The 12,161-nt window shown below is 37.8% G+C and overlaps 1 protein-coding gene across 1 annotated transcript in view; it reads left to right on the top strand.

Moving 5' to 3' along the window:
- Nucleotides 1-12,161, top strand: part of TLL1 (tolloid like 1) — a 1,749,881-nt gene that overhangs the window by 1,628,114 nt on the left and 109,606 nt on the right. The window contains exon 17 of the mRNA XM_044063452.1: nucleotides 5,054-5,267. Coding sequence (XP_043919387.1) covers nucleotides 5,054-5,267 — 214 coding nt within the window. The remainder of the gene's footprint in view (nucleotides 1-5,053; nucleotides 5,268-12,161) is intronic.

Here is a 12,161-nt window from a genome sequence, read left to right as displayed (position 1 = left end):
TTCTTAGGAGGGAAGTTGTGTTTGAGGATGTTTTGTAATGATGGGCAGGTGTTTGGTTTATGTATATTTGCAGTGATGGGCAGGTGCCTGGTTTGTGTATTATTTTGTGGGCATTAAGCAATTTGGGAGTAGGTAGGGTAATTAGGTAGTTCGGGCCAGTGTAGGTGCTTCAGTGCTAGGCAGTGGTATGAATGGTTTGGTAAGTTGGATGCAAACTTAGCTATTTTATTGTAGCAAACCTCTGGTTTTTTTTTGTTTTTTAAGGTAGAGTAAAGGTTAGTCAGGACAGGTGCTGCATAGAGAAGTGAAGAGGAAAGGTAAGGTGTTGCTAAAAAATCCTACTGTAGTCCGAGAGAAAGGGTCTGTTTCTGTAGAGGAAGCCCAACTTTTGGTGAGTTTTCTTGATGGCCTGTGTGACGTGTTGATAAAAATTAACTTTATCAATTAATACACCAAGAAACTTTGTGTTAGAAACTGTTTCAATTAAGGTATTATTTGCTGATGTGATGTTGAAGGATTGTTTCTGTGCCAGCAGAGATTTGTGTAAAAACAGCATTAATTTGTTTGGGGGTGGGTTAGCATTTAAAAGTAGTTTGTTGTCATCTAGCCAGGCCTCAACTGAGGAAAAGGAGTCCTGGGTCATATTCTAGACTAGTGGTAGAGTTGGTGCAGAGCATATGAGCGTGGTACTGTCTGTGTATTGTACTATGGAGACTTCTTTCATAGCTTTGTGAAGATGATTAGTGGATGTGTTGAATAGTAAAGAGCCTAGGATAGATCCTTTAGGTAGGCCAACACAGACAGGCTGAAAGGGTAAGAGAGATCTCATGTCCATTTTACAGCCTGGAGTCTGTTGATGAGATAGCTGTGGAACCAGCAAAGAGATGAATGGGAATGTCCTAGGGAGAATTGTTCTGCTTATGAGTTATGCATGCCGAGTAAATTCCACAATCGCTTTGACCTGTTCTGAGAAATGATGAGAAGTGCAGCAGTATGTGTTTCATGTAAATTGGTAATGGTACAACTCACTACATTGTGTGTGTTACTTAAACAGCAAGTCTTGTTCTGGCTCTTTTGCCTGACAAATAGAATTAAGAAATGAGTTTTGCTGCAGTGTGGATATCATTGAATTTGTATATGTCTAGTGTTGCCTGAGGGGGATGCATATTATTGAAATTTAGTAAATCTGATGGTCCTTTTTATATATGTGTGTGTGTGTGTATTTCATTTTTTTAATGAATATATATTTTTTTATCATGTTTACATTCTATACCATATATGCTGACAGCCATTGTAGTCAATTGCATATTGGTTTCTCTTGACATGTATGAGCCCGTGGCTTTTCTAGTGTGAAGGGGACAAGCATTCAGTTCACATATCATTTTTTAATATAGCTCCCACTTCTTTCGGGTTGGTGATGCAATAATATATTTAGAGGAATGACCCTGATGCCAAAAGGATTGTTGTCTTTTCTATAAATTATCACAGTCATTGTATAATTAAAGTTGTGTGCCAATGGAATTTTTTTCTGGAGTAAAAATAATGTACATGTATAACTGCAGTGTTCGACACAGATCTGACATTTCAGTTTGCCCCAAAACGTAACATTTTGATTACTGCTGAATTTTTGTAAGTATGATTTATGCAGCACATGTAGCACTTGTAGAAGTATGTGGGTGTCTTTTGATGGGATTTTTTCACACTCTTACAATGTTCATAAACAGATCTGTAGTGCTCAGTAAATAAGGTATAGGGAATGCATAAGTATGCATTATTACAAAAATCACAGAATGAGCGCCACCTCAAGATGTTCCTTGATTACTCCGATATTGAAAATGTGTCCAAACATTCAGGGTGGTCAAGGGACTTCATGAGTTTGTGCAAATGCTTTTGATCTGTGCACAGCTGTGTTTTCAGCTGACAGTACATTTGAGAGATTGTGTGTGTGTCTTTCTCTCTCTTCTTTTTCTTTCCCTGAAGCCTCGCTGGGGTAAAGTAGAATGCAAAAACATTTTACAAAGTTTTGAAAAGTATTTTGTGTATTTCTATAAATGTCTGCAGGAAGGTGCTACTGCAGGACACTTTCTTAGTGTTGCAGATGTTTAGATTGCCATTTTGAGTGGCTACTTTTTTGCTTTCAGCTAAATGTTACCTCTGAGAGAGAATGTATGAATCTCTTTGTATGCTAGCTAGGGAAAGTGTTGGTCCTCAGCTAGGAGACGAGACATATTAACATTAAAAAAATTAAATTGCTGTGTGTATTTATGTGGACATTTGTTGAAACCTGCAATTGCAGGATGGATTCTTAATGTTACAGACAATATTCAGATTGGCTCTCTTGCAAGCAGCCATGTGTAAGAGAATGTCTGCATATAGATGAGAAAATGCAGAGACATGTTCTGCACATCTTGATGTGATAGACATGATTGGCTTGGTAGGGATGGTGGAAGTGTAGGATAACAGCAGTGCACAACGACAAGTAGGTGTGGACATTCACATAGGTAAAACCCTGTAAAGGTTATGGGTGGTATCAACGTAATATAGTGTCTACTTGTATAACTACCTTCAACTGCTTGACAGTGGAGGAGATAGATTTGTTATGTTTGAGAGGGATTTATTAGACAGACAGCTCTTAATACAGTGTGCTAACTGTAAAATGATTACTACTGAATCAGCAAACACTGTTAGAAAGGCTTGATTATTCTGAAGGGCATACAGTTAAGTGAATTAAGAGGCAATCAAGTAAGGAAAGAGAGTACAGCAACATATACTCAGAGGTAAAAAAGGCAGTATAGAATTAGAAATTATGAAGGCAGAATCATTACTGCTCCAAAACAGAGAGCTAAGAGATAGGACTGTGCAAACAGAAGATTTGGAACACCATTATATGGGACACTAGAGTGAAATACTCAAGAAAGGTTTGTATATCAGAATGATGTGGTTCTTGACCAGCATGCTGGATACAAATTTATATCTTGCACCTGGCTATACCACATTGTTAAAACAAGCAAGTATTAGTGTGTCACCACTAGACACAAACACAGACTGGGCCCTTAGAACAAAGTATAGAAGTAATTTATTGAAACAAGGGAAGACATATATAATGCAGGCATTGACATTTTAACTACCTCAAACAAGAAGGAAAAGAGTGGGGGGAGCCACAATAACAGAAATGGCACAGGAAACCAAAGTTTGATTGATGATGACAATCTTATTATAGGAGGGGGGGAGAATACTGGGCACATTTACGGTGCTGCAGAGAGCAGTTCTGGCTAACATCAAAGACTGAAACCGTACTAATTTCATGAACTTTAATTATACTTTGACTTAGGAATGGAGTTGGGATCCCGTCATGGTATTAGAAACCCAAAAGACTTTGAAGAATTAAAAAGAGAGAGGAAGAACCCAGGCAACATAACCTTCCTAACCCAAACTCAGGAGTAAGAAATGCACAACAGTATGGAAGAAGATGAAAGTATTAATCCAAAAAGGGTTCAGGTACATGTACAAGATGGTAGTAATGAGTACGACAAAACAAATACCCACTATTGGTGACTGTATGCTCAGAGACTTCACAGTTGCATGCCTTAAGGAACGTAAAATGTATAATGTTAAATCAGGGCTGCACAAGCTGTTTCAGAACAAAAAATGTAGGATGAAGTTTTAATTGCGACAGGTGCAAATTATTCTGGCAGAAAAAGCACAAGAGGCTATGAGAGATAATGACTAAGCAGGACAGGTTGCTACTAGAGACTGTGGTGTACTACTGATTACTAAAACCTGCTTTAATTCTAAGAAACCACCAATTCATCTGCAAGGGTATCATGGAACTCATTAAGTTTATTAAATCAAAAAAGTAGTGGAGTTTCAATCTGTACTTACAATGTTTTGCAAGTACTAGTGGTGCAAACTGGTTTCTACAGTGAAATGTTGAGAGTCACAGTTGCATCACAAAAACAGGTGTACATGATGATAGTACTTTGTAGACCCCCAGGACAAAAATCAACAGGTGTTGCATATCTTTGCTCAAGAACCAGTTAAGGTACTTTTAAGCAAGCCGACCAGAGAAGGCACCATCTTACATGTCATATGGTTGTGTCATAAAGAAATGTTTAAAAAAAATATATAGAAACTGGGACCAAGAAATCTGATCCCGCAAGTCTAGGTTGGGAGATAGAGGCAGAACTTGGTTATCCTTTGACGTGTAGGAACCCAAATTGAAACTTTTATAAGGCAAATCAAGATGCCATTATGAATAGATAACTGAGACTGGATTACAGACCTGATAATTGATAATAGTTGGAATACGTTTTATGCATTTAATGATATTTTACTTGAAAAAAGAGGCACTAGATTTTAAACATTTGAAAAAATGGTTTCATTAGTGAATTATGTGCTCTTCATTCACATATTTGGAACCTATGTGTAAATTCTGAGTTCAGATGAAAAACTATTTATTGTCTTTGTTTTCTGTTTTTGACTGTATTGCTTTTCTTGAAAGGTGAATTCATTTTCTTTGTTTCTAAAAAAGTGGAACTACTTTTGAACAATTGCAGTGGAGAGCTGTTATAGACATGAACAAAAAAAAAACTTTTTGTTGATAGTTCCTGTTTGTAATAAAATCATTCTAAAGATTTTTATAAAAAATGTGACTTTTCAGTTAGAAGTGGATTTTTTCTATTTCAGTTAATACAGGAAAGGAAGAGTTTGACAGTACCATTGAGGGCAACCTTAGAGCATTGTCTGAGTGAGTGACTTGCTCACATGGACATACAGTAGCCAAACTGAGACTATGGGCAGGACTACAGGATGAAGGCCATAGCAGCTTGTAGCCCTATGTTTGATATATGTTGTCTTTTTTTTTGTGAAAGTTCTTAGAAGCAGTATTACATATTTTGTGCAGACCACAGTAGACTGCCTTCTTACAAAGGTGGAAAGTACTCCATAAATTAACTAATACGATTTCCAAGTACAGGAACAGATTTTTTTCTTTGAACTCAAATGCTGGATAGCAGAAGTCAGAATAATTTCATCGTTGTCTTTTTTTCTTTAGACGTTTTCTGAATTTGAAATTGAACAACACCAAGAATGTGCCTATGACCACCTTGAGGTATTTGATGGAGAAACAGTTAAATCGCCAATCCTAGGTCGGCTTTGTGGCAGCAAGATGCCAGATCCCATTGTCTCATCAGGAAACAAAATGTACCTTCGTTTCATTTCTGATGCATCCGTCCAAAGAAAAGGCTTTCAGGCTACACATGCTACAGGTTAGTAAGTAGTTTCAGCATGGCCTTTGCCACACTGCATTTAATGCAGTCATCATGTTTTTTGTTTATTTAGTTTTATTATAGCATTTGTTTGGTTGTGGATGAGCTAGTCTAAGGACCCTTTTCATCCATGATGCATGCTAGAGCCAAGAACCAAATTACTGTAACAAATGTAAGGAAATGTAGTCAACAGAAGCAGAATTACGTATAGAGGATAGACATGCATGATGCAAGAAGCAATATAGATGGTATACATATTTACATTCAAGTTCTTAAAGAGTGAATGATAATATGGATAGATTAATGCATATTTACAGTGACAAGCGATTAGGCTAATGATGCAGACATGCTTTACACTGAATGATACAGTGATAGAGTGACTAGAAATGATAATTATATAGTTTGAGCTGACTTTATATGTAGATTATGAAAATTAATGTATAGGGTAAAAGCCCTGGTTATGATTCAAATAAGCTGAGATCTTTTAGTAGCTCACTCACGTTGGTTCGGCCCACTGTAGTGCTACAACTAATAGAGGGAAGAATGGACAGCTTGCTGCCAAGGTGTGTTTGCATGATATCCTTCATTGTGCAGGCACTTCAGGCCCTTGTATCTACAAGTGTGCATGTCGGTTACTAGGGGGAGGAGTTAGGACTAGATAAGAAAAAAACCCTAATGGCTGTCTTGTTGATGACCTGCTATGATCAGCTGTCACCCCACAATGGAATGAGTGGTCTGACTGATTGAAGGAGAACTGATAGTTGGCAGGCAGAATGAGGTAAAATAAATAATAATCTCTAAATTCGAAGTATATTGCAATGTATTTCTTACCAGATTTGTAATAAGTCACAAAGGAAGAAAATTAGAAGAAAAACATAACCGTTATGGTAGCCAGTACCCAAAAGGAATTTACATTAAATGCTGTCTGAACTTTGGCTTAGTAGAGATTTTTGATTTTTATTCTTCTGCATTAATAGAGCTTTTCTTCAGAGTGGGGGAATGAATTTCAGACAAGCCTAATTTCTGAAAAGATGTTTTGATTGTAGAAAGAGTGAATGTTATTTTTTCTTTTAAATGTGGATGCAGAGAGGAGATGTACTAACAAGCATTTGTTAGAAGAAATTGTTACTTTCACATGCAGTATTTACAACAGCTTGGGCATGGCTCAGTATTTTATACATAGTGAATTTCAGTGGAAATTTAAGCCAGACATAAACCAATAAATAAGGTTCAAAAACAGTACCTCAAGGTCCAAATGGGGCCAGTGGATTTCAGACACAACTATATAACAGGTAGAGCAACCTGGTCAGCACAGCAGATTAATGCCATTATGATTGAAACTTATGGGAAATCAAAGCTTGTCATTAAATCTAGGCAAGTTCAGGATAGTATGGTGACTTGTTAATAAAGGTTTTTGCCTCAAACCTCCAGCATTGAGCCCTGACCTCTAGTTGTGGTCTGTCCGTCTGTTCTCTTAAGGTCTATATAGGTTCAATGTGGTTTCTTCCCACCTCCTAAAATATGTTTGCTACCTGATTATTGTAAAGATTTCAGTATATGGTGTGTGTGTGTGTGTGTGTGTGTGTGTGTGTGTGTGTGTGTGTGTGTGTGTGTGTGTGTGTGTGTGTCTGTGCACGCGCATATGCATTAGCTTGTCAGCACTTGCATGTGTGTTATGGGGTGACTGATACCCTTGGTGTGATTTTTTTGACTATTTTGGGTGAATCTGTAATTGGCCATTTAGTTTGACTTGACTTCATTATTTCTGAAAACTTTGGGAGTAGGGAAATTTCCTTTTACATCCATGGTTACTTGAACTTGGAGTTAATGTATTTATAGTGAAGCCAGAGTGTGGATGTGTAAATTAATGCATTTTGTTGTTAACTTTTACTCAAACTTGGTTTTAATGTGTTTAGCGAAGCCAAAGTCTGGGTGTGTCAGTTAATGCATTTTGTTATTGACTTTCTTTCTGCAATGTTTCTTATTCCATTTAAAGGTAGGTGAGTGAATTAGTGTGAACACACACACACATATTAATAGCGGGGGGTGCGGGGAGTGCAGGGGGGCTTGCCCCCCTGCATATATATGTTTTAATTTGTTTTTTTCTTTTTTGTAATGCTTGAAATTACAAAACTTTGATCATATAGTCCCGACCATATGAGTTTGACGTTTTGTAATTTCGATCATTCAACGTAGATTCATGTGTGTGTGTGTGTGTATATATATATATATATATATATATACACACACACACACACACACACACACACACACACACACACACGGATCTACCTTGAATGATCGAAATTACAAAACTTCAAACTCATATGGTCGGGACTATATGATCAAAGTTTTGTAATTTTGAGCATTACAAAAAGAAAAAAATAAATTAAAACATATATATGCAGGAGAGCATGCCCCCTGCACTCCTCACACCCCCCGCTATTAAAATATACCAACTCCGAGATCACACTACATTGAGGGAAAAGGGAATATTCCTGCTCTGCGCTGTATGGAGATCTCCATTTAAGTGTTCGAAGTTTTAAAACTTCGGTCATATAGTTTCAGCCATATGAAGTTCTAAACTTCGATCACTTAAATAGGACCTATATATATATATATATATATATATATATATATATATATATATATATATATATTTACTATAATTTCCAGTGCCTTCCATTGAATGCTCACATCGCCGCTGAACCGGTATGCTGAAAATAAAAATGTCTTTCCACCCCCTTGTCGAGCCATGGTAATAGAGACAGTTCGACATTCGCTGTTTTGGAAATGTGGCTGTTGGAGTCCATGTTCCATTCGATATTCGATTATGTGGTCCGCTAACTTTCCATTTGAGGTCTAGCTACTTGGAAACCTGCCTTTCGATGTTCCCATCTATGATGGAAGCATCTTCGTGGAACTATATATGCATATGTAGAGAGAGAGAGCGAGAGAGATGCTTATATATATATTTGTGTGTGTGTGTATATGTGAGTATATTTATATCTCTATAACTTTTGAAGTAGTTTATTCTTTCTTTTTGGTCTTTTAGAACTCCTTTTCAGTCACCAGTATGCTCTTAAATTTCTGCCTTATACATGTTTCTGCATCAGTTTTAGTCTTATTTTTGATGTATCACCTCTTAACTCCAAACTATTTCCCCAGCTTCCTTTTTGGCACAAAACTGTCTCTCGCCTATTCAGACAGAGAACCATGGTTGACTTGAAATGTTTATAGGAGGGGAAAAAAAGGAATGAAAAAATGTGTGAATTTTTGTACTGACTGCATTTTTCAATTGATTTTGTCAACTTACAGCTGATAATTGTGTTTAAAGTGGTGAGAAACTATAATCATGTTTCTGAATGTTAATACATTCAGAAACAGATCATGTAATGCTAAAACAACAAGTAACAAAGTCACACAGACAAATTAATCAGTAAAAATTGCAAGAAAAATCTAGCCAAGCTAGATTTTCCACAGTGTTATTCTTAAAAACCTCTTGCATTAGAGGTACATGGGATATATGCAAATGACCCCTTAAGGCAGGGGTGTCCAAACTACGGCCCGCGATCCATTTTTAATTGGCCTGCAGCAAATTCCAAAAATCTACCAAATATGGCCCGCACATAAACTTGGCGGTATTGCATTTCTTGTTTAAACCACAGGTAAAGAACAGTGCAAAAACAAAAAACTAGTAAGCAACCACAAAGCACTGTATCGAGGAGAAATCAAGCACCGGACAGCTCTAGGATACACAAACAGTTAATCCACATGAAACGCTTGACAAAACTCCACACGTTTAAAACTTATTGTAGTACACAACAATCATAACTGAATGCTATAATGTTGGTGATCGCCAACAAAACTGTAGTGTAAACACACAAATAACTAGAAGTAGAATCTAGTTTCTTAAAGCCGGGATATCATCCAAGTTGCAGTTCTCCAAACTATTACTTCAGTCAAGTAGCATCTGCCGGATATCAGTCTGTTAACCGGATATAATTTAGTGAAACATCGCCAAAAATAAAAAAAAGGAAAGAAAAACTAGTGAAATTCCAATTTTGCCTAGCCTAATTTCAACTTATAAAATAGCATGTATTTTCTATTTGCATTCGTACATAATAATCCTTTGAGACTTGATGCTACTATGCCGGTTTACAGTAAAGCTACACACAGACACAAACTCGTCTTTAAAGTCGCCAAAGTCTGCATTGTGTTTCCCAGGAACTATGATGGTGCCATCGTACTTGAAAGTAGCCCTTCGATGTAAAACGAAAGAGTAGTTATATTACTAAAATCACTGCAATGTCATTGCAATAATAAATGAATGAATAAAAATAAGAACACACGATTCTAGTTACTAGATGCATAAGTAAATGAATGAATAATAAACAATTGAATGCGACCTCATACGGAGAAACAGAAGGGTACATAACTTGATTTATATCCCCAAAACTAATACAACACTCCCCTCCAGTGGACAAAAGCAAAAATTACATACAAAATGAATCAAGATAAAACATATACTTAAAATTCAATTAATGGATCCATAGACAAAAAACGCGGTTTCTCCTTGATACAGTGCTTTGTGGTTGCTTACTAGTTGATTTCTTGGTTTTAACTCTAGCGGTGGAGCTACTGAGTTGATCAAGGCAGTTCCTGTACAAAACAAAATTAAGGAAAGAAAAATTTTGCCACAGCCCACTGAAAATGACAACACCAAAGAAACGCAAGATAGCAAGTGAGTGTAGAAAATTTCAGACACGGTGGGAAAATGAATACTTCTTTATGGAAGTCAAGGGGAAATGTGTGTGTTTGATTTGTAATGAGAGTGTCGCAGTGCTGAAGGAGTACAATGTAAGACGACACTACGAAACCAAACATCAGACCTACATGTCCTACACTGGTGTGGAACGAGAACAAAAGGTTAAGCTGATGACAGCTAGCTTGCTAGCTCAACAACAGTATTTTTCCCGTGCCAAAAAAACTCAAGAAAATGCCACAATAGCCAGCTATGAGGTGGCTCAACTCATTGTCCAGCATGGGAAGGCTTTTTCAGATGGTGAATTTATAAAACAGTGCCTCACTAAAGTTGCAGGAATAATGTGCCCAGAAAAAAGTCAAGAATTCGACAGTGTTAGCCTATCAAGGAACGCAGTTGTGCGGCGAATCGAAGACTTGTCAGCCAACATAAAACATCAACTGGCAGACAAAACATGTGCTTTTGATTTCTACTCCATTGCTTGTGATGAGAGCACAGACGCCACAGATACCGCACAGTTACTAATTTTTTTGCGGGGTGTTGACAGTAACTTTTGCGTTACGGAGGAGCTGCTTGATCTCACCAGTCTAAATACCATAACAACGGGTAAAGACATTTTTGAAGCTGTGTCAAATGCAGTTGACAAGATAGGACTTAAATGGGACAAGTTGTGTGGAGTTACAATGGATGGAGCTCCAGCTATGACAGGCGAGTGCAAAGGAATGGCCTCTATGGTGTGCGCCAAGGTGCAGGAGAGCAGAGGTGAGGCAGTTAAAATGCACTGTATCATCCACCAAGAAGCACTCTGTGCCAAGACAGTACAGCTTAACGATGTGATGAACACTGTTGTGAAAACAGTAAACATAATTCGAGTACGAGCACTCTACCACAGAGAATTTCAAACTTTCTTAACTGACATTGATGCTGAATATGGGGACCTGCTCTACCATTCAGAAGTGCGCTGGCTAAGTTGTGGCTCCGTGCTTCGGCGGTTTTATTCTCTGAGATCAGAGATCGACCAGTTTTTGAAAGAAAAGGACCGACCTCTTCATGAGCTGAGTGACCCTCTATGGTTGGCAGACCTGGCATTTTTAGTTGATCTCACTGAACACCTCAACACACTCAACAAAAACCTACAAGGTAAAGACCAACTCGTACCACAGCTTCACGCACACATGAAAGCATTCTGTGTGAAGCTCCGACTGTTTGAGGCACAGTTGCATACCTTCAATGTCACACACTTCCCCACACTGTCCGAAATCAGATCTGCATTTCCAAAGGTCAATCTCTCTGGTAAAAAGGGGAAATATGCGTCTGTGAACACATCCCTCCTGACAGAATTTTCTCAGCGCTTCCAAGATTTTTCTACTATTGAGAACGATATCAAGCTGTTTGCGACTCCCTTCATGATAAATGCAGAAGAAGTGGAAGAGAGTCTACAATTAGAACTTATAGAAATGCAGTGTGATGATTCTCTGAAGAATCAACATCAGCTTCTCTCTTTACTTGACTTCTACCGGAGCTTGGAAGAAGCCAAGTTTCCTCTGATGAGACGCCATGCAAAAAGAATGATGAGTCTGTTCAGCTCAACATACATATGTGAACAAACATTTTCTCTGATGACGCTAAACAAAAGCAGATTGAGAACCAAAATTACCAACGACCATCTCTGTGACGTCCTTCGCATCTCAACCACAAAACTGATTCTGAACCTGCCAGCAATCCTGCAGGCCAAAGCGCAACTTCATTGTTCCCACTGAGCGCAACCGTGTTCCCGAGTTCAAAATATATTACACGTTCCATGTGTTATTATTAAGCCCTATTACTTAATAAATCATTTTATGCTGATGATATTTTTAAAACCAATATTAGTTGATCTGTTAACAATCCAAACTTATTTGCATAACTAGCTTGAAATATCCTATTCATGAAAAGCAGTGTTGTAGGCTGATTGATTTAGTTTACTAAATAAACCAGGTGAGGCAATATATACTTCACCTCGAGTGAGTGGTGAGTGGAGTGAGTTTGTGTATTTTACCGCATATGGCCCTTTGTGAAAAAAGTTTGGACACCCCTGCCTTAAGGCCATCAGATGTTTCAGCTATATGGCAGTTCAGAATGCCTGTGAC

This window comes from Protopterus annectens, chromosome 2.part1 (assembly GCF_019279795.1).
Source record: "Protopterus annectens isolate FY-2018-M chromosome 2.part1, PAN1.0, whole genome shotgun sequence".
Classification (NCBI taxonomy): Eukaryota; Metazoa; Chordata; order Ceratodontiformes; family Protopteridae; genus Protopterus; species Protopterus annectens.
The sequence above is the reverse complement of the archived record's forward strand: the minus strand, read 5'-3'. Positions and strand labels throughout refer to the sequence as shown.